General features: G+C 44.7%; 2 protein-coding genes across 2 annotated transcripts; one reads left to right on the top strand and one right to left on the bottom strand.

Annotated features, from left to right (window-relative positions):
• Positions 1–524: 524 nt before the first annotated feature.
• On the bottom strand, positions 525–4,215 carry lrit1b (leucine-rich repeat, immunoglobulin-like and transmembrane domains 1b). Its single transcript, XM_076143610.1, has 4 exons — positions 3,438–4,215; positions 2,704–3,164; positions 2,196–2,501; positions 525–2,065 (listed from the first exon to the last, which is right to left on the bottom strand). Exons 1-4 carry the CDS (start codon positions 3,557–3,559, stop codon positions 1,002–1,004), a joined length of 1,953 nt encoding a protein of 650 aa, XP_075999725.1. The 5' UTR covers positions 3,560–4,215; the 3' UTR covers positions 525–1,001.
• Positions 4,216–4,717: 502 nt separating this feature from the next.
• On the top strand, positions 4,718–7,776 carry rgrb (retinal G protein coupled receptor b). Its single transcript, XM_076143517.1, has 7 exons — positions 4,718–5,138; positions 5,719–5,875; positions 6,143–6,264; positions 6,673–6,826; positions 6,969–7,086; positions 7,337–7,450; positions 7,636–7,776. Exons 1-7 carry the CDS (start codon positions 5,063–5,065, stop codon positions 7,774–7,776), a joined length of 882 nt encoding a protein of 293 aa, XP_075999632.1. The 5' UTR covers positions 4,718–5,062.
• Positions 7,777–21,170: the final 13,394 nt, after the last annotated feature.

The raw sequence follows: 21,170 nt of genomic DNA, 5'->3' as shown, positions 1-21,170 counted from the left end.
GGGGTGGGGGGGTGCTGAGTGAGACAGATGTCTGCAGAGGACTGTAATCTGACTCAGTAATCTCAACATTGTTTATCTCTCAGTTTGGCAAAGACAGAATCCGAATCTAAAACACAAGTGAATGTGTTTTCCTCTTTCCTCTCTTCACGTTAGTACAAACAAACATTTGATTCTTTGTTTATGTTGACATCATATACAAAGATCCAAAATCAAAACTACTCAACCTAATGTTGCGAATGAGGTCATGTGGAGTCGTGCACACTTTCAATTTCCACCATATTCACCCCTTTTTAATACAGAACAATGAATACAAATGTGGGTCATTTATTAGTATGCAAATTTTTAATTCACAATATTATGAATTCTCCTTCAGATAAATACAATTAATTCCAAAAAAGTCACTGTTCTAGGGGAAAATAAAATTGTCAGCAGGTATTAATATAAAAATATTTATTTAATACATTCGCACATGGACATACATGTCTCAGTTCACAAATAAATACATTCGAAAACATAGAGTTTGTTTTAGGTTTTTGAGCACAATAATAATACCTGGCACATCACAATGACAAAATACTGCTTCATTATCTCTACAAGTCATAATAAGTTGATAAAGACAGTATAACAGAATACAGAGGTTACAGATCAAACAGAATCTGCTTAGGGTTTCATACAGATTAGGGTAAATTCTCAAAAATTCCCTCTGGATAATGTCGCTTTTAAAAGTGCATGATAAATACAAAAGACATTTGAACACATTTTCCAACCACATCACATGACATTAGTGAATTCTTGCTTGTGTGTATATCTCCCTTATGTGTAGCTCACCAAACCAAGAGTGGATTTTACTCCCACAAGGCTGCAAAATAACAATTTTCATACATCCGATTCTGAATTAGACCTATTGGAATTCTTCTGAAGACCCTAAAAGGTGGCTGTGCACATCACAGTACAAAACAAAGTGCGTCCTCTGCAAGTTGAGGCATTTACAGTATTTGGTATCAGCAGAAGTACTCGCTCGGGGGCCCCTCAGTCCTGGCTGTGGCCGCGGAGTCCACGCTGGACCTCGCTGACAGAAGCCTGTTGGATTCGTCAGGGTTCATCCGGTTCAGATACTCCCCCTCCGGCCCTTTACCTTTGGCCCCGGGGGAAATGGTCTCAAACGTGACGTAGGAGTCCTGCATCTCTTTGGTCTGCCGTCCCAGCAGCTTCCGGCAGCGTTTCTTCAGGGCACCGCAGCAGACGATCAGCGTCAGGGGCACGGCGATCACGCACGCCACCGTTATCACCACCACGTTAATGAGCTTCTGGGTGCCACTGGCGCTCGCCGCTTCGTCAGTTGAAAAGATTACACACTGCTCCTTCCTTGGAATCAGGCCCTTGACGCAAACGCAGGCAATGTACTTTGTCTTTGGCACGAGGCCGTCGATGGTGATCCTGTTTTTTCCTGCGGCCACAACGATCCGACGCATGTCTCTCTCGCCGAATATAGCATATAGGATGCTGAAATCAGTGGTGTTGGTGGCTGCGGGGGCTCGCCAGTTCAGGGAGACGGTGTGGTCGGTGTCGCCGATCACCTTAACCGATCGCACAATCCTTTTCTCTGGGGCCTGCTGTAAGGACGAGGCGTTGGCTGCTAGGTTACTCAGAACCGCTTTCTCCCCCTCCAACGGGTTCAGAGTTCCTGTTGGACCATTCTTTCCCTCTGAATCATCAGAAATGCTGTAGCTCTCGATCTCATACTTCCCAGTGACGCCTTTCTGATTGAGGGGTTCGATGATGGGCTGAGCAGCTGCGGTGGTTGGTGGAGGGACGAACCTGGCGATCAGTTTCTCCTGGTATGCCGCCTTTCCGACAGGGCCGGGTTTCTTCCCCTTGGTTTTCTTGGGTTTGCTGCCCGTCTCCTCAGACCGGAACGTATCTGTGATCACCAAAGAGATGATGGCGTCTGCAGTTCCCACAAAGTTTGTGGCTTTGCACACGTATTTCCCAGAATCGTGGAAGGAGACAGCGGGCACACTGAGGATGGACCAAATGATCCCCTCCTTTGAAATCTCCTGCTGAACTGAAAGACAAAAGCAAAGGGCCACAGTGTTAAATGGTCCAAGCTTAACCTTTAACCTTATTTCACAAATACAACACAGATCCGTACTGAGCAAAGCTGCAACATTGTTTGACAAATATCCCAAACTCACTGGTGCCGTTCATCTTCTTGCCATCAGCACGGCTCCAGGATAGCTCAGGGACAGGGACTCCGACCGTCCCGCAGCGCAGCAGGACGTTGTTGCCCAGCGAGCTCCGGACCCGAGCCACGGCCGTGTGGACCCGGGGGCCCTGGCACCGCTGCAGCTCCGCCTCTGTGAACAGAACCCCCGACAGGCTCTCCGGCTCGGCACACCTCAGCCTGGTGTCCACCAGAGCCACGGACGACGACGGCGACTTCTGGAACTTGACCAGGTCGTACAAGCGGCAGTCGCACAGCCACGGGTTGTCATGGAGACCTGCCAAAGCAATCAAGCATGGCAACTGTCAAGATTTAAGGCGTTTATGAGTTAATCCCTTTTTTAACTAGTGTGACAACCTCACACACAGGACACAATCACTATAATTAGACTAATCCCTCACTCAGCTTTAATTCCTTATCGAGGCAAGACACAGACATGCGAAGGGGACTTAAAACTTGTTGTGCCACAGCTTCCTCACCGAGAATTCGCTTGGACGACGTCGAGTCCTGCGGCGGCTTCACGCTCAGCCACATTGTTTGGATCTCAGCGGGCACAGTGGTCAGGCTGTTGCTGGATAAGTCCAGATAGGAGATGTTCCTTATGTACATGGACGCGTCGGCGGAGATGGCTGAGATCTTGTTGTTGTGCAGGTCCAGCAGTCTCAGAGTGGGCATGTCAGTCAGGGACACCCAGGGAAAGGAGGTGAGGGAGTTGCCATCCAGTCTCAGTTCGTCCAAATTGTACAAACCCCGGAAGCTGTTGGCGTTCAGCGAATCGAGCGAATTGAAAGACATCCACAGGAACTCCAGGTTGTTGAGGTAGTGGAAGTTGTCGCGGGAGATTTTTGTGATGGCCGTTTTCTCGATGCGTAGCTTGGAGGTGTCAGTGGGGAGATTGGCAGGGATCACAGTGATCTCTGGGTCGTTGCAAAGAACGCTCCTACACAGGAGAAACATGCAGGGGGGAAATCGTTATGGAATAAGATGAAAGAGGAAAATGGAGGCTTTTGCAGAGATGACATCACAGTCGCTCATAGTTCTCTAACAAGCAAAGAAGATTAAAAAGCAACTCCGACGTAATCCTCCACTAGAACCAGACTGAATGGAGAAAGCAAGTAAACATCAATCCACCCCTCCACAGTAACAGTAACATAAATATGTGTAGGAGAGAATTTAATAAAACGTAATAGAATAAGATAGTTGTCATATTTACCTCGCTTTGGATCCGTCGCTTAGTTTGTGGAAGAAGCAGCTGCATTGTGCCGGACAGGAACTGCTGAGCCACGGAAGACAAACCAAAACCAAACAAACACCAACAACCAAATACCGACTCATTTTCTCCTGCTGCTACCCAAACTAATCTACAGGTTTGATTGGACAAAGTGAGCGCCGGTGCCTGTTTTAACGGGGCATTGAACGCATCGCAGTGTTTTGCAGGCTCACAGCTCCATACTGCTGCACGACCGCTCTGGATCCTCAGATAAAAGGGATAGACAGGGATTAGTGAGGGACTTGAGTTATTTTCATTCACACGATTAGGCTGCTGCTTCCCGGGAAGCTGATAGGCTGAGTTTCATTTTCATTCTAAAAGGAAATACTTTCAGATGACTGGTTGATTTCATTGTAGATCAGATTAACAGTAATTGTGTTTTATTTTATTTGCTGTATCTTTTAGATAGGATTTTCTTGGTCTTGATTTTACCATTAATGCTTTAATTTGTTCAAATTCTACAATTTGTGGTTTAAAAGTACACAGAAAAGTGTCTAATCCAGTTTCCAGGGAGAGACCAGATGCACAGATGAGCTCATTCGTGTCAGAAAATGTAAAATTGATAACAAAACAATAATAAAATCTACTACAAATGTGGATGAAGTCCACATTACAACATTACAACAGTCAGGTGTTCTATCAAATGCCTTCTGTAATATTATCTTATTGTCACAGCATTTTCTTCTTCTTCTTCTCAAAATTCTGGCACTATGTTGTCATATGTTGTCTATTTCAAACTGGTTTACATAATACTTGACTTTACATCACAACAATTTGAAGAGTTGGCCACTAGATGGCGGCAGAAAGTTGCCAGAAGATCCAGATCATTGGGTTCAAATACAAGTATTTTCAATTAACGTGTTTGTTCTGTAGCACTTTCTCTCTTGCCTCTGATTTGTAGCAAATCTTAAATCCAGATTTCCCACCTGACCCGTGAGAGTGTGACATCAGGATGTAAAGAAGGTCGGGGGGGTCTTTCAAACTTAAGTTAACACACACATACACACACGCGCTTGTGCACTTGCTCCTCTTTGCACCACCAGCAGCGTTTCAACACCGCAACCTTTGTTTGGTTTCAAAACCAGCAGATTATGATGCTGTGATTAAACTATGTGCCAATGTGGAGGCAGAAACACAGATGCTTTGTTATATATCATAATGAACTATGACCGGAGGGGGAGGGGGGTCTGTCCAAGGAAATTGCGTAAATCAACGTTTCCACTCATAAACATAAACATAGAATGGACACGTGAACGCAACACTTCGTCTTCTTATTGATTCTTTCCGGAAGCAAATCTCGTTGTTTCACGTTTTTGTTTGTTTGTAGTCACGTCTCGTTTCACGCAGCAAACACTGACTTGGCGCATATGAACTTGCAGAAAGTTTGCCGGGAGGCGTAAAGTAAAGTCTGCTCGTTAGAACATTCTTCGTGGGATTAATTGCGAGATTAGACTCTACAGGTTTCACGTGAAAGAGGCTTTATCAGGGTCTCTGTGCTCCAGCCCGCACAACTACAAACCCACTCTGTCTTGTTTCACGCCGCGGTTCTGTTCGGTTCGGTTGTCAACATGGCAGCATATCCGTTACCAGAGGGATTCACCGAGTTCGACATGTTCACGTTCGGTTCGGCGCTGCTGATTGGGGGTAAGTGGGTCATTAAAGGGGCCTTTCACCCTGAAAGCTTCGGTTAAAGGACCAAATTGGACACTGAAAAGTAGTAGTAGAAGTACTTTAGTAAAGTAAAACAGAATTTACTTTATAAACAACAAATGGCGAGCATTCAAAAATTCTAACTGCAGTCAAAGTAGCTGTAAAGTGCAGTTAAAGTATCTACAGTTAAAGTTAGTAGTAGTGATTCCACATATTAATGCATCGATGGTGAAAAACAACAACAACCACCCTGTATCTCCAAGTTGGGAAAGTTTGAAGTTGAATCATTTAAATTCTGGAATGATAAAATGAAATTCCTCTCAAAACTTAAATTTCGTTGTATTTTTCAGCTTTCAGCTCAGTTGGAGGTAAATAAGAAAGGAGCACAAATGGAAATGCCCAAGTAAAGTAGAACTACATCAAAATTATACTCGTCCAATTTATATGGTCTGAAGAGGAAGAATTGGGATATAAACCTCTGAAAAGCTCAACCATGCATTCATGTATATTTCTAGATATTTTGTATGTCAGTTGTGGATTAAATGTGATTTCAGGTGTTCATGTTGTGTTTCAGGCCTGCTTGGCTTCGCCCTGAATGCCATCACCGTCGTGTCCTTCCTGCGTGTAAAGGAGCTGCGGACCCCAAGTAACTTCTTTGTGTTCAATCTGGCTCTGGCCGACATCTGCCTGAACGTCAACGGAGTGACCGCAGCTTACGCAAGTTTCCTGAGGTACCAAAGGGACACCCCGACATTTAAGGGCGGCACTCAAGCCCATAGTTTAGATACCAAACAGGCTTTGGTGGTCATTGGGGGTAGAAGCATTGACAGTGGTGATATGCTACATGGCCAAATGTATATGGACACCCTCTGTTATTCACAAATTCTGAGGTAGAGGAGGAAAAATTACCCAGAACTGTTTTTCATGCTTTGGACATGAATGTACTTTTATCTGAGTGAATGTAAAGGGGGAGATGTTCCTCTTGGTCTCCTCCACAGACGCTGGCCGTTTGGTCAGGACGGATGTGCCTATCATGGTTTCCAGGGCTTGATTTCCGTCCTGGCCTCCATCAGCTTCATGGCTGCCATTGCTTGGGACAGATATCACCTGCACTGCACCAGTGAGTACCAGAGAGTACAAGTTACAACACACACACAGGCATACAAAGCTGTCGGTAATTCAAGCTTAGAATCAAACCAAAGCCTTTATTTATGTTGCAAATGACAGCCTGCATGCAAGCAAGTGATGCATTGTGTGTGTGTGTGTGTGTGTGTGTGTGTGTGTGTGTGTGTGTGTGTGTGTGTGTGTGTGTGTGTGTGTGTGTGTGTGTGTGTGTGTGTGTGTGTGTGTGTGTGTGTTCTCTCCTGTGGGTGCAAATGAAGCAACACAGGCCTGCTGTGCATTTAATTGCACCTTTTCTGCTTTTTCTGACAAAAACAGAACAATTCAACCAGCATATAAACAAATTCAATCTTTAAAAATGAAGCAAATTTTCTCCTCCAACTGTTTGTCTGCTTGTGTTCTCGAGGACAAAAACTCTTCTGGAGCACGACTATAACGATGAGCTGCATCATCTGGGGCCTCTCCATCTTCTGGGCTGCTGTTCCCCTCATGGGTTGGGGCGTCTATGACTTTGAGCCGATGGGGACCTGCTGCACTCTGGACTACACCAGAGGGGACAGGTAGAGCCACAGAACTATGACTCGCTGAGGCACTCGATCTCGGAAGGTTATCGATCAGGTTCAATCTGGATGCTTGTGTCCAATCAATCAGTAGTGTTAATTCTTGACTATTATTCTTTTACATGAATCCACTTTTCCACAGGGACTACATCTCCTACATGTTGACCCTGGTGCTGCTCTACCTGCTGTTCCCGGCGATGACGATGGTCTCCTGTTACAGCGCCATCAACAAACACTTCAAGAAGATCCATCACCAGAAAGTGAGTCGAACGCAATCCGGCCTCTGCTTTGCCTTCAAATTGACACAGTTGCTGTTTTTTTCTTCTAAACTGCAGTTAAGCACAAAATATTGCTCAATGTTGTTGAGCAAATAGCGGCATGTTCCTTTAACTTGCACAAGTTGTTGCATAAAGCTGAGGTTGCAAATCTATAACATGAGCGAGATAATCTGTAAACAAAGAGCCGAATCTGTTCTGCTACTGAACTAACTTTGTCACTTCCTTTCTCTAGTTTAACACCAGTCTGCCTCTGAGGGTCATGCTGATGTGCTGGGGCCCTTACGTCCTCATGTGCATCTACGCCTGCTTTGAGAACGTGAAGGTGTTCTCTCCAAAGCTCAGGATGGTGAGTGCATAACGTCACAGTCACCACAGCAGGACACAAAATATGCGCTACACAAAATGCTAAATTTGCTTATTTTCCTCTTTTAATTAAACTCTTGAGATAATGTTGTGAGCAAGAAGTCAAAGTGTAGTAAAAGCACTTTGATACTCTCAACTCTTGGCTGATTGAGGTTGTTGTGTCACCAGCTGCTTCCCGTCATCGCCAAGACGAACCCCATCTTCAACGCTCTGATCTACTCCTTTGGGAACGAGTATTACAGAGGCGGCATGTGGCACCTGATCACCGGACAGGAGATCCCAGAACCAGCCGCTGTGAAGTCCAAATAGAAAGACAGCCACGTGTTCTGTCCTCGCCAATCATCTGTGTTACGGTGTCCTACATCCATTTCTCATTGCCATGACTTTAGGTCAGTGGATTGGAACTAATTCATCCTTTTTCAGTGATGTAACTGTTCCTGGATGAGTCTCCTCTACATTCAGCAACGTGTCTTCAACCTGTGTGTGATTGTTTACAATAAATTTGTTATGTGGCTCATCTCGTTTTGAAATGACTCCATCTTCAAGCTTATTCAGTTGATGATGTCAGGCTTTAATAGGATGGTTTGTAAGTTGGTAAACAGACAGGTAAGATGCTATTTACTCCTAAAACTGTGACTTCACTGTTTGTTAATCCTCGCTCTTGCACTGTGTCACCGCAGATTACAAGCAGGTTTGTGTGTCTTTGTGTGTAAGCCAGTCTGGAATAACACTCCACTGACGAAGCTGCGCTGTGACGCCTGAGCTGCTAAATAGAGACCTCCTGAAATAAACTGTGTAAAGTCTTGTGTCACAGTAACCTCGAGGGGGGGCTGAGTGATACAGCAGTGAGCAGGTCCACAGCGGCTCATCTTCATCCTTATGAGGAGTCATGAGAGACATGCAGAGGTCGGAAAACTGCTGCTTACTACAGAAAATAAGAAACGGCTCTTTAGTCATCACAGGGTTTCCAAGGTGAAATGAAGAGATTCCCTGATTCTCTCTGAAGTCCTTGATCCTTGTCATAAACATCCCAGGGATTAACACTGGCTTCTTGGAACCACTCTTCCTTTGACTGTGACTTAATATCACTGAACTCGATGAACACAAGCTTAACAAGCTATGAGGGGCCGAGGACTTAAATACTGAGACACTCTTACACTCACTGCTGAGACACTGTCACGTATATATACATATATACTCTACTATATATATATATATATATACATGACACAGTATTATATTCACCACTAAAACACCTGTCAATGTTTTAGTTTGTATTAGGTATTGTTAAAATTGGAAACTGACAGATTAGAGCATCCGATTTCATTGTGAGAAACAACATGACTTCTCACTGTTAAATATCAACAACTGGAGAAACTCACTGTTAACAGAGTCAAGATTTTCTAACCTTGTGGAAGTAACTGCGGAGAACAACAGCTGAGCTGCTTTACTGTAACGATCTGCTCATTTGCCACCAATTGTATGTGAGTGGCATTATTGTAATGTTGTGGCAATGTTGACGCTGTGATTTTATAGCGTACTGCAACCCCATCATGCCCGAATAACCTGGTTGAACATTGTCAGCAGACTACTACAGCAAAGAAAACGGCCATGTTACATTACTCCCATGGCTCTGCCAAGGACATCATCAAACCTTGCATGGCCAATAGCCCGTCTGAGACGAGGTGGTCACTCTGGCTCATGGTCACATAGACCAAAAAGTCTTTGTGTCTCTCCCCTCCTCAGCAGCAAACGAGCAGATGATTTCAGTAATGCAGCTCAGCTGATGTTCTCAGAGCAGTGATGTGGTGGTTGCAGTCAGTAATCTACCATACTGTGTGAATCTTTGTAGCAGGAGTTTCCAAAGAGTCTCTAAAAAGTCTACTGTCTGCAAGGGCCCGCTGCAGTTGTGCCAGACAGACATGCTTCTGATTCATTCTGGAGAGTCTGGCACAGCTACAGCAGGCCCTTGTAGGCAGTAGACTCATTGAAGACCCTTTGGAATCTACTACCTACAAGGGCCTGCTGTGCACTGCTACAGCAGACCACCAGTGCCAGCAGAGCACTGCTGAGCTGTGTGACACAAAGACTTTGAGGACTGTTCACTGAAATGGATCCATCTGTGTGACCATAAGTCAGAGTGGTTCTGCCCTGAGTGACTGCCCCATCTCAAACAGGTTGCATGGGGCGTTTTATGCACTGTGCAGCCATGGCAGCTCAGCTGATGTTCTCAGCAGGGCTATTGGCTACGGGTGGTTGGCTATGGTAGACCACCTATCGGATACCCGGTGAGGTGTCGTGGCCAAGGTGTCAGTAAAATGTTTGGCTCTGTGAGCTGACCATTTTACGACACCTTCAAAGAGACATACCTCTCTATCTCCTACATTCTGCCACAGTGGTAATGTCATATGTAACTATACATTCAAACTTCACATCAGTGTTTACTCAATGTACATGAATAGAGCTAATGCCAAATGAGTGCCAATCTAGGACAATACCTAGTTGGCCCCAAACCACAAACCCGGTGTACCATACAGCTCTGCTGAGAACATCAGCTGAGCTGCTATGGCACATGGCTGCATAGGGCATGAAATGCCCCACGCAACTTCTGCTGATGTCTGAGATCGGGTAGTCACTCAGGGCATAGCCACTCTGACTTATGGTCACACAGATAAATCCATTTCACTAAACAGTCCTCAAAGTCTTTGTGTCACTCCCCTCCCCAACAGCAAACGAGCAGACTGTCACAGTAACGCAGCTCAGCAGTGCTCTGGTGGTCTGCTGTTGTAGTGCACAGCAGGTTCTTGTAGGCAGTAGAATCTAAAGAGTCCCAGAAGAGTCTACTGCCTACAAGGGGGTCTGCAGCAGCACTTCTGATTCATGACTCTCATGAATCAGATGCATGAGTGTCTGGCACAACTGGACAGACTCTACTGCCTACAGGGGCCTGCTGCGCACTACTACAGCAAGGTAGACGACTAGCTGCATTAAACCACAGCACTGCTGAGAACATCAGCTGTCAGCTGAGCTGCGTTACTGTAACGATCTGCTCATTTGCTGCTTGGGAGAGGAGGGACACAAATTGTTTTCCCATAACTGGATTCATCTATATGACCATGAGCCAGAGTGGCACAGCCTTGAGTAACTTCCCAGTCTCAGCCATTCCATGAACCATGCCAGTTTAGATGATGTTCTTAGCAGGTATATAGGGTTGGCTATGGCATTAGGTCTGCAAAAGTCTAAACTTCAATTAGTTGAGATTGGCAATGTGGGTGACACATTGCAGCTTCAACATCCTGGCATGTTGCAACCCCATTATGCCCGGGTCGCCCATGCCGAGGGCCGGGCCTGGGTGTCAGTGTCTCCCATTAGCCCTGGGTGGGACCGTCTGTTTACAGAGAAACAGGCTCAGGGCTCCCACTGATTCAGCGTTATGGTGAGTTGTACTTTTCATGCACTTTACATTTGTTTTTGTGGTGTATCTTATGTTTAAGGCATGTTTAAACGTTACCATAGAGACCAGAGAGGGTTAGGGAGCAGAGAGGATGTTACTCATGTTATGTTGTTGGCGCGATGTTACGAGAACGCTGCTGATAAAGTTGCGAGTACACATTGGATTCCCGTTTATAATTATATTTAAATGTTCACGTAAACTGGCTTTAAAATGGACGCATAAAATGTAAAGTTGTGATTGAATAAATCATTTGTTAATTTGAAACAAGCGTGTGTATTCTCACAAATCACCACAAGATGGCTCCTTTTCCTGGTGTAGAGAGAGAGAGAGTACTGCTAATATTTTTTGATAAAGTAGAACTTCAAACTCTAAGCTGAGGTCGAACGTCCTCCTTGGCTGAGTTGTGGCGCAGTGATCTTGGTTTCACTCCTGTTTATGGGAGGAGCCTAATGTAGAGAAGTCAGGATGTCTTGGTTTTAAGTCGAATCTGGGTTTTAAGTCGAATCCTGCTTTTGCCACTAGGGGGCGGTGTCTCCATGTGAGAGCAGGTAATCAGCAGGTGAAACCAGCGAACGAGAGAAAGCCGTGTGGTTGTTTTGTCGCTACCAGGTCGGTGTTGTGTTTATAGTTCATATATGTGCTTGATGTGCTACTAGATGTTACTGCACTCTACAAACAACAGGCAGGAAGTCAGGTGTTTATGTTCCTGCTGAAAGGTCAGAGCCGTTTAGCCTTCGTGGCGACGCACCGGTATTGAGCCATTACGGTGTGAGCGTGTTAAATCCATGCTACGGAGGGGTACAGAAGGGTGTGTGTATGTTTGTATACGTGTGCCTGTGTAAGCGTGCATGTGTGTGTGTATGCGTGTGCTGTTTTAAATGTTTGCTGTGTTTCTCAAGCTGTGGTATTTGGATGCTGCGTTTGAAAATTTTAGAGCTCTAGCTGTTAAACTGACCAAGATACGGGCTTTTTAAAAACAAACGATTTGGTCCATGGTTACACTGTCGCTCTGGAAAACTGGACCAAAAACTACATTTTTACTTTAATCTTACTGCTAATTTATTTGAAATATGTTCAATAAGTAAATATATAAATGACTTTTTGAGATGTGAACACGTAGTTGAGATCCAAACAAGACATTAGCATATATGCTAAGTCGATTGAATAACTAAAAATATCCTGTTAAAGTCATATATGAAGTAATTTAGGAAAATGGGACTAAACTTTTTTTTTTTTTTTTTTGTGATGTCAGCTCCAAATCAAAGAGACAAAAGAAAAATCGAGGCTTCTGCGGTCGTGTGGGCGGTGGCTCATTGATAAGGCACGCGTCTGGGAACCAGGCACACGCACCGGTGCTGGTTCGCCTCCAACCTCGGTCCCTCACACTCCAGCTGGTAGCTGGAGAGTTGCCTGTTACCCTCCGGTCCAGAGCCAGTTACCTTCCTGTAACTGGGACTCGAACTCCCAACCTTGTGATCACCAACCATCAGCTTAACCCTCTGAGCTAAAGAAAAAAAAAATTTCACGCGTTTTTTCTGCTATCTATCTTTCCCAGTGAAACACTTAGTGAGTTTATTTAAAAGCACCTCCTCTTCCGCACCCTGCCTGCCTGTCTGTGTGTCAGTACCTATGTGTTCCTATATGTTCTATCACAGTGCATCACTCGTTCTGGTGCCAGACACAAGAACTGTGCCTGCCACGCAGCCCGAGCGACACACTGTGTGTCCCTAAATCTACGTGACGTGTTCTACTATGACTATCAGTCTCTCGCTATGTGTCTGTCACTCTCTCTGACAGACTGACTGAATGCAGTAGATTCCGTGCCTAGGTGGGCGCGGGGACCGGAAGGTAACAGGCTCTGGACCGGAGGGTAACAGGCAACTCTCCAGCTACCAGCTGGAGAGTGAGGAACCGAGGTTGGAGGCGAACCAGCACCGGAGCGTGTGCCTGATTCCCAGACGCGTGCCTTATCAATGAGCCACCGCCCACCCAACCTTGGAAAGGTTCAATGTTTCTTTTGTCTCTTTGATTTGGTGCTGACATCACAAAAAAAAAAAAAAGTTTGGTCCCATTTTCCTAAATGACTTAAACAGGATATTTTTTAGTTATTCAATCGACTTAGCGTATAAGTCGATATGTGTTCACATCTCAAAAAGTCATTTATATATTTACTTATTGAACATATTTCGAATAAATTAGCAGTAAGATTAAAGTAAAGTAGTTAGTCTAAGTGTAATATAATATATATAATAACAAATACTTTACCTTATTTTCAAACGCAGCTTCTACAGGACACGAGGATCATCTTCCGTAAGTTTGGGGAAAATTTAGTTTTTGGTCCAGTTTTCCAGAGCGACAGTGTAACCATGGACCAAATCATTTGTTTTTAAAAAGCCCGTATCTTGGTCAGTTAAAGAGCTAGAGCTCTAAAATTTTCAAACGCAGCATCCAAACACCACAGCTTGAGAAATACAGCAAACATTTAAAACAGCACACGCATACACACACACAAATGCACGCACAGACACACTTACACATTCACACAACAGACAGTCACTACTGCATACACACACACTACTGTACCCCTCCGTAGCATGGATTTAACAGGCACACACACACCGTAATGGCTCAATACCGGTGCGTCGCCACGAAGGCTAAACGGCTCTAACCTTTCAGCAGGAAAGTAAGCACCTGACTTCCTGCCTGTTGTTTGTAAAGTGCAGTAACATCTTGTAGCACATCAAGCACATATATGAACTATAAACACAACACCGACCTGGTAGCGACAAAACAACCACACGGCTTCTCTCGTTCGCTGGTTTCACCTGCTGATTACCTGCTCTCACATGGAGACACCGCCCCCTAGTGGCGAAAGCAGGATTCGACTTAAAACCAAGACATCCTGACTGCTCTTACATTAGGCTCTTCCCATAAACAGGAGTGAAACCAAGATCACTGCGCCACAACTCAGCCAAGGAGGAGGTTCGACCTCAGCTTAGGGTTTGAAGTTCTACACCCAGTAACTCAGCTCAGCTGTGCTCTGGTGGCCTGCTGTTGTAGACACACAGCTGGTCGTTTGAGGCCGGAGAATCTAAAGAGTCTCAGAATAGTCTACTGCCTACAAGGACCTGAAGCAGCAGTTATGCCAGACTTTCACAAAGTCATGAATCAGAAGCATGAGCGTCTGGTACAACTGGACAGACTCTGTGGAGTCTACTGGCTACAAGGGCCTGCTGTGCACTACTACAGTCCAGCTTCTCAAGTCAGAATAAATACAAATTATTAACATTAAAGTTTCCGAATAAACACATCCTCAACTTGTGATCAGCAACTTGTTTCTCTTTATCTGTTTTCTGAAGAGCTGCTGAGTATGGGAGGCAGTAGTCGAGTAGAGCTTCCGCTCAAAAACCGGAGGGTTGCCAGTTCAAGTCCCTGCCGAGGTGCCCCTGAGCAAGGCACTGAACCCTCAATTGCTCCCCCCTCTGCGAAGGGTGGTAATATAATGTAATGTAAGTCGCTTTGGATAAAAGCGTCTGCCAAATGATCGTTATTTATTTATTTATATGCAGTATTCCATTTTAACCACAAGAGGGCGACATATACACATCCAACTTCAAAGTTGACGTGGTTAAAATCGATATCATAATAACTATATATACATTGAAGAGTCAAGATTGACAATATCGATTATTATTATTAAGAATAATTATTATTTCTTATCCACACATCATTCAACGTCAATGAAATCTGAATAGAGGGTCGATAGATTCTGTGCCAGAAGCACACACGGGCCTAAATCTGAACTATTCCCAGTGGTTTGGACTTCTTAGACTGGACTTGGAATCGAGTGATGAGTTGACCTGAGAAGACTTCACACAATGTTTGATAAATGCAAACACAACGTCCAGAAATCTGTTGGTGAAACAGTTAATACAACACACACACACGCACACATTACGTACACTGCTAGCCAACATAAGCACCGAGCTACCTAAGTGGGGAGAGTTCATTAGAACTTTAAACACGCAAACAGACTTTATAACTGTTCTTCTGACTCAAATGCAGTGGCATCATGTTGTGAACATGGCGCTGCATGTTGTGAGCACATATCTGTACTTATAAGCACAATGCCGACCTGATAACAGAGAAATAACGAGACGACAACAATAACATACCGTTTCACTCCTTCGCTTATTTCACCTGCTGCTCTCCTGGTCTCAAATGGCGACAGCGCCCCAACCGGTGAAACCAGGAATCGCCTTTGAACCAACACGAACTCAATTCAATAAACAGGCTGAAATATGGTTCTTTAAAGGAAAACACGTAGTGTACATCAATGTGTGTGGAGGTGCAGGGAGGAAGGTGCATTGAGGTGATCTAGTTTGTCTCCCTGAACTTACTGGAGGACACTCAGTTGACAGTTGAAGAGGTTCAAGCAGGATAGACTATTGCAAACCCTGACATGCAGGAGACACATGTGGTTGTATTAAAAGATTTCTAGAGCTCCAGCTGGTCTTCCTGGAGATTTGGGAGAGGTCAGGCCTCGAACTCACAACCTTGTCGGAATTGCATAAAAGAGACACTCACAACTGTGATGATACACTCACCAGTTGATGTCTTTATCTATGTTGTTGTGTTCTTTGCTGTTGCTTTTGATGATTTTAAAGTCATCAATTGGTGCCACCCAGTGGCTACCCGGGGGAAAGCAGGCAAGGGATGAAACGTTCAACAATGAACATTGTAGCAAAATGTTTAATTCGTTCAAACAAAGATACACTCTTTCAGCATTTTGTGTACAACATAACAAGTGAAATCGTTTATGTACACAACAGATTCAAAAGCTGTGTTGACTTATTAAATTGAATGAAAAGTTACCTTCATAGGATTGCAAACGTGAAAAGCAAGACTTTAAATATAGCGTTTATTACAAATGGTCTTAACTGAATATCTCTTTTTTCATTTTGAACCACGTTTTCATTTTGAAACACTGTGTACAGGCGGTGCACCAGCATGTGAGCGTGGCATTTTAAGGTTCAAATTAGGTGAAGCAGATGTTGAAAATCTGAAAGATGATCTGCCTTAAAATTGACAGCACATCATTCTTTGTCTGTTGTTTGCGGTTTACAGAATGGCCACAAGGGGGAACTAAAGCCTCAATAAAAGACAACTCGACGCTATGAGCCAAGTGCGAACTGAGCCAGGAGTAGTTTCACGACACAAACTTGGTACAAAGGGAGAGGGGAATATTAAATTATGTAATACTAACACATAAAAACTAATGATAAATTAATACCAATAAAACCTATTACTTGTACTCTTTCAATCAGCTTTAAGTCTGTGTGTACCTCCTCTCCTTGTTTTTTAAAAAGCCCATATCTTGGCGAATGTAAGAGCTAGAGCTCTGAAATTGAAAAACAGAGCGTCTACAGGGCACGAGGATGCCCTGTGTCTGCCCCACTTCGGGGAGCAGCGCGTTGCATGTCGCACCTCTATGTCTGCCCTAGGGGGGCTGAGCCAGTCGAACGAAGCGAGTTGGGGGACCGAGGTCGGGGGGGAGTGCGCTGCATGTCGCACCTCTATGTCTGCCCCCCTGTGGGGGCTGAGCCAGTCGAACCAAGCGAGTTGGGGAACCGATGTCGGTAGCCAACCTGAACCGGAGTGTGTGCCAGATTCCCAAACCTGTGCTTAGTCGAGTGCGCCACCACCTAACACACTCTCAGTCTGCTTTTGTCTCTTTGATTCGGAGCGGCACTCACAAAAAACAAAAAAAAATGGACCAAATCCTTCTTTTTTAAAAAGCCCATATCTTGGTCAATTTAAGGGCTAGAGCTCTAAAATTTGCAAACGCAGCATCTGCATGACACAAGGATCATTTTCTTGTGTTTGGGGAAAATTACATTTTGGTCCGATTTCCCAAAATGTTAACCATGGACCAAATCTTTCGACCTGACTTGAATGTTGGCAGTGCTCAGGCAAATACTACTGAAGGGACGTGGCCAGTCGCACTACCCTGCTCCCATAGCTCCGCTGACAACATCATCTGACCTGGCATGGCTCTGACTCTCATGAAGTCATGAATCAGATGCATGAGTGTCTGGCACAACTGGACAGACTCTACTGCCTACAGGGGCCTGCTGCGCACTACTACAGCAAGGTAGACGACTAGCTGCATTAAACCACAGCACTGCTGAGAACATCAGCTGTCAGCTGAGCTGCGTTACTGTAACGATCTGCTCATTTGCTGCTTGGGAGAGGAGGGACACAAATTGTTTTCCCATAACTGGATTCATCTATATGACCATGAGCCAGAGTGGCACAGCCTTGAGTAACTTCCCAGTCTCAGCCATTCCATGAACCATGCCAGTTTAGATGATGTTCTTAGCAGGTATATAGGGTTGGCTATGGCATTAGGTCTGCAAAAGTCTAAACTTCAATTAGTTGAGATTGGCAATGTGGGTGACACATTGCAGCTTCAACATCCTGGCATGTTGCAACCCCATTATGCCCGGGTCGCCCATGCCGAGGGCCGGGCCTGGGTGTCAGTGTCTCCCATTAGCCCTGGGTGGGACCGTCTGTTTACAGAGAAACAGGCTCAGGGCTCCCACTGATTCAGCGTTATGGTGAGTTGTACTTTTCATGCACTTTACATTTGTTTTTGTGGTGTATCTTATGTTTAAGGCATGTTTAAACGTTACCATAGAGACCAGAGAGGGTTAGGGAGCAGAGAGGATGTTACTCATGTTATGTTGTTGGCGCGATGTTACGAGAACGCTGCTGATAAAGTTGCGAGTACACATTGGATTCCCGTTTATAATTATATTTAAATGTTCACGTAAACTGGCTTTAAAATGGACGCATAAAATGTAAAGTTGTGATTGAATAAATCATTTGTTAATTTGAAACAAGCGTGTGTATTCTCACAAATCACCACAAGATGGCTCCTTTTCCTGGTGTAGAGAGAGAGAGAGAGTACTGCTAATATTTTTTGATAAAGTAGAACTTCAAACTCTAAACTGAGGTCGAACGTCCTCCTTGGCTGAGTTGTGGCGCAGTGATCTTGGTTTCACTCCTGTTTATGGGAGGAGCCTAATGTAGAGAAGTCAGGATGTCTTGGTTTTAAGTCGAATCTGGGTTTTAAGTCGAATCCTGCCTTTGCCACTAGGGGGCGGTGTCTCCATGTGAGAGCAGGTAATCAGCAGGTGAAACCAGCGAACGAGAGAAAGCCGTGTGGTTGTTTTGTCGCTACCAGGTCGGTGTTGTGTTTATAGTTCATATATGTGCTTGATGTGCTACAAGATGTTACTGCACTCTACAAACAACAGGCAGGAAGTCAGGTGTTTATGTTCCTGCTGAAAGGTCAGAGCCGTTTAGCCTTCGTGGCGACGCACCGGTATTGAGCCATTACGGTGTGAGCGTGTTAAATCCATGCTACGGAGGGGTACAGAAGGGTGTGTGTATGTTTGTATACGTGTGCCTGTGTAAGCGTGCATGTGTGTGTGTATGCGTGTGCTGTTTTAAATGTTTGCTGTGTTTCTCAAGCTGTGGTATTTGGATGCTGCGTTTGAAAATTTTAGAGCTCTAGCTGTTAAACTGACCAAGATACGGGCTTTTTAAAAACAAACGATTTGGTCCATGGTTACACTGTCGCTCTGGAAAACTGGACCAAAAACTACATTTTTACTTTAATCTTACTGCTAATTTATTTGAAATATGTTCAATAAGTAAATATATAAATGACTTTTTGAGATGTGAACACGTAGTTGAGATCCAAACAAGACATTAGCATATATGCTAAGTCGATTGAATAACTAAAAATATCCTGTTAAAGTCATATATGAAGTAATTTAGGAAAATGGGACTAAACTTTTTTTTTTTTTTTTTTGTGATGTCAGCTCCAAATCAAAGAGACAAAAGAAAAATCGAGGCTTCTGCGGTCGTGTGGGCGGTGGCTCATTGATAAGGCACGCGTCTGGGAACCAGGCACACGCACCGGTGCTGGTTCGCCTCCAACCTCGGTCCCTCACACTCCAGCTGGTAGCTGGAGAGTTGCCTGTTACCCTCCGGTCCAGAGCCAGTTACCTTCCTGTAACTGGGACTCGAACTCCCAACCTTGTGATCACCAACCATCAGCTTAACCCTCTGAGCTAAAGAAAAAAAAAATTTCACGCGTTTTTTCTGCTATCTATCTTTCCCAGTGAAACACTTAGTGAGTTTATTTAAAAGCACCTCCTCTTCCGCACCCTGCCTGCCTGTCTGTGTGTCAGTACCTATGTGTTCCTATATGTTCTATCACAGTGCATCACTCGTTCTGGTGCCAGACACAAGAACTGTGCCTGCCACGCAGCCCGAGCGACACACTGTGTGTCCCTAAATCTACGTGACGTGTTCTACTATGACTATCAGTCTCTCGCTATGTGTCTGTCACTCTCTCTGACAGACTGACTGAATGCAGTAGATTCCGTGCCTAGGTGGGCGCGGGGACCGGAAGGTAACAGGCTCTGGACCGGAGGGTAACAGGCAACTCTCCAGCTACCAGCTGGAGAGTGAGGAACCGAGGTTGGAGGCGAACCAGCACCGGAGCGTGTGCCTGATTCCCAGACGCGTGCCTTATCAATGAGCCACCGCCCACCCAACCTTGGAAAGGTTCAATGTTTCTTTTGTCTCTTTGATTTGGTGCTGACATCACAAAAAAAAAAAAAAGTTTGGTCCCATTTTCCTAAATGACTTAAACAGGATATTTTTTAGTTATTCAATCGACTTAGCGTATAAGTCGATATGTGTTCACATCTCAAAAAGTCATTTATATATTTACTTATTGAACATATTTCGAATAAATTAGCAGTAAGATTAAAGTAAAGTAGTTAGTCTAAGTGTAATATAATATATATAATAACAAATACTTTACCTTATTTTCAAACGCAGCTTCTACAGGACACGAGGATCATCTTCCGTAAGTTTGGGGAAAATTTAGTTTTTGGTCCAGTTTTCCAGAGCGACAGTGTAACCATGGACCAAATCATTTGTTTTTAAAAAGCCCGTATCTTGGTCAGTTAAAGAGCTAGAGCTCTAAAATTTTCAAACGCAGCATCCAAACACCACAGCTTGAGAAATACAGCAAACATTTAAAACAGCACACGCATACACACACACAAATGCACGCACAGACACACTTACACATTCACACAACAGACAGTCACTACTGCATACACACACACTACTGTACCCCTCCGTAGCATGGATTTAACAGGCACACACACACCGTAATGGCTCAATACCGGTGCGTCGCCACGAAGGCTAAACGGCTCTAACCTTTCAGCAGGAAAGTAAGCACCTGACTTCCTGCCTGTTGTTTGTAAAGTGCAGTAACATCTTGTAGCACATCAAGCACATATATGAACTATAAACACAACACCGACCTGGTAGCGACAAAACAACCACACGGCTTCTCTCGTTCGCTGGTTTCACCTGCTGATTACCTGCTCTCACATGGAGACACCGCCCCCTAGTGGCGAAAGCAGGATTCGACTTAAAACCAAGACATCCTGACTGCTCTTACATTAGGCTCTTCCCATAAACAGGAGTGAAACCAAGATCACTGCGCCACAACTCAGCCAAGGAGGAGGTTCGACCTCAGCTTAGGGTTTGAAGTTCTACACCCAGTAACTCAGCTCAGCTGTGCTCTGGTGGCCTGCTGTTGTAGACACACAGCTGGTCGTTTGAGGCCGGAGAATCTAAAGAGTCTCAGAATAGTCTACTGCCTACAAGGACCTGAAGCAGCAGTTATGCCAGACTTTCACAAAGTCATGAATCAGAAGCATGAGCGTCTGGTACAACTGGACAGACTCTGTGGAGTCTACTGGCTACAAGGGCCTGCTGTGCACTACTACAGTCCAGCTTCTCAAGTCAGAATAAATACAAATTATTAACATTAAAGTTTCCGAATAAACACATCCTCAACTTGTGATCAGCAACTTGTTTCTCTTTATCTGTTTTCTGAAGAGCTGCTGAGTATGGGAGGCAGTAGTCGAGTAGAGCTTCCGCTCAAAAACCGGAGGGTTGCCAGTTCAAGTCCCTGCCGAGGTGCCCCTGAGCAAGGCACTGAACCCTCAATTGCTCCCCCCTCTGCGAAGGGTGGTAATATAATGTAATGTAAGTCGCTTTGGATAAAAGCGTCTGCCAAATGATCGTTATTTATTTATTTATATGCAGTATTCCATTTTAACCACAAGAGGGCGACATATACACATCC

The sequence above is a fragment of the Genypterus blacodes genome, unplaced genomic scaffold (genome assembly GCF_046128005.1).
Source record: "Genypterus blacodes isolate CSIRO-AG114 ecotype Tasmania unplaced genomic scaffold, CSIRO-AGI_Gbla_v1 ptg000026l_1, whole genome shotgun sequence".
Taxonomy (NCBI): Eukaryota; Metazoa; Chordata; class Actinopteri; order Ophidiiformes; family Ophidiidae; genus Genypterus; species Genypterus blacodes.
The sequence above is the reverse complement of the archived record's forward strand: the minus strand, read 5'-3'. Positions and strand labels throughout refer to the sequence as shown.

What these genes read in the sequence shown, in the direction of transcription:
- lrit1b (XM_076143610.1), bottom strand. Translation starts at nt 3,559, where the DNA reads ATGAGTCGGTATTTGGTTGTTGGTGTTTGTTTGGTTTTGGTTTGTCTT. An exon ending in AGCGACGGATCCAAAGCGAG is followed by an intron (nt 3,165 to 3,437) that starts GTAAATATGACA and finishes TCTCCTGTGTAG; the next exon opens with GAGCGTTCTTTGCAACGACC. An exon ending in GTCGTCCAAGCGAATTCTCG is followed by an intron (nt 2,502 to 2,703) that starts GTGAGGAAGCTG and finishes TTGCTTTGGCAG; the next exon opens with GTCTCCATGACAACCCGTGG.
- rgrb (XM_076143517.1), top strand. Translation starts at nt 5,063, where the DNA reads ATGGCAGCATATCCGTTACCAGAGGGATTCACCGAGTTCGACATGTTC. An exon ending in GCTTACGCAAGTTTCCTGAG is followed by an intron (nt 5,876 to 6,142) that starts GTACCAAAGGGA and finishes TCTCCTCCACAG; the next exon opens with ACGCTGGCCGTTTGGTCAGG. An exon ending in AGAAGATCCATCACCAGAAA is followed by an intron (nt 7,087 to 7,336) that starts GTGAGTCGAACG and finishes TCCTTTCTCTAG; the next exon opens with TTTAACACCAGTCTGCCTCT.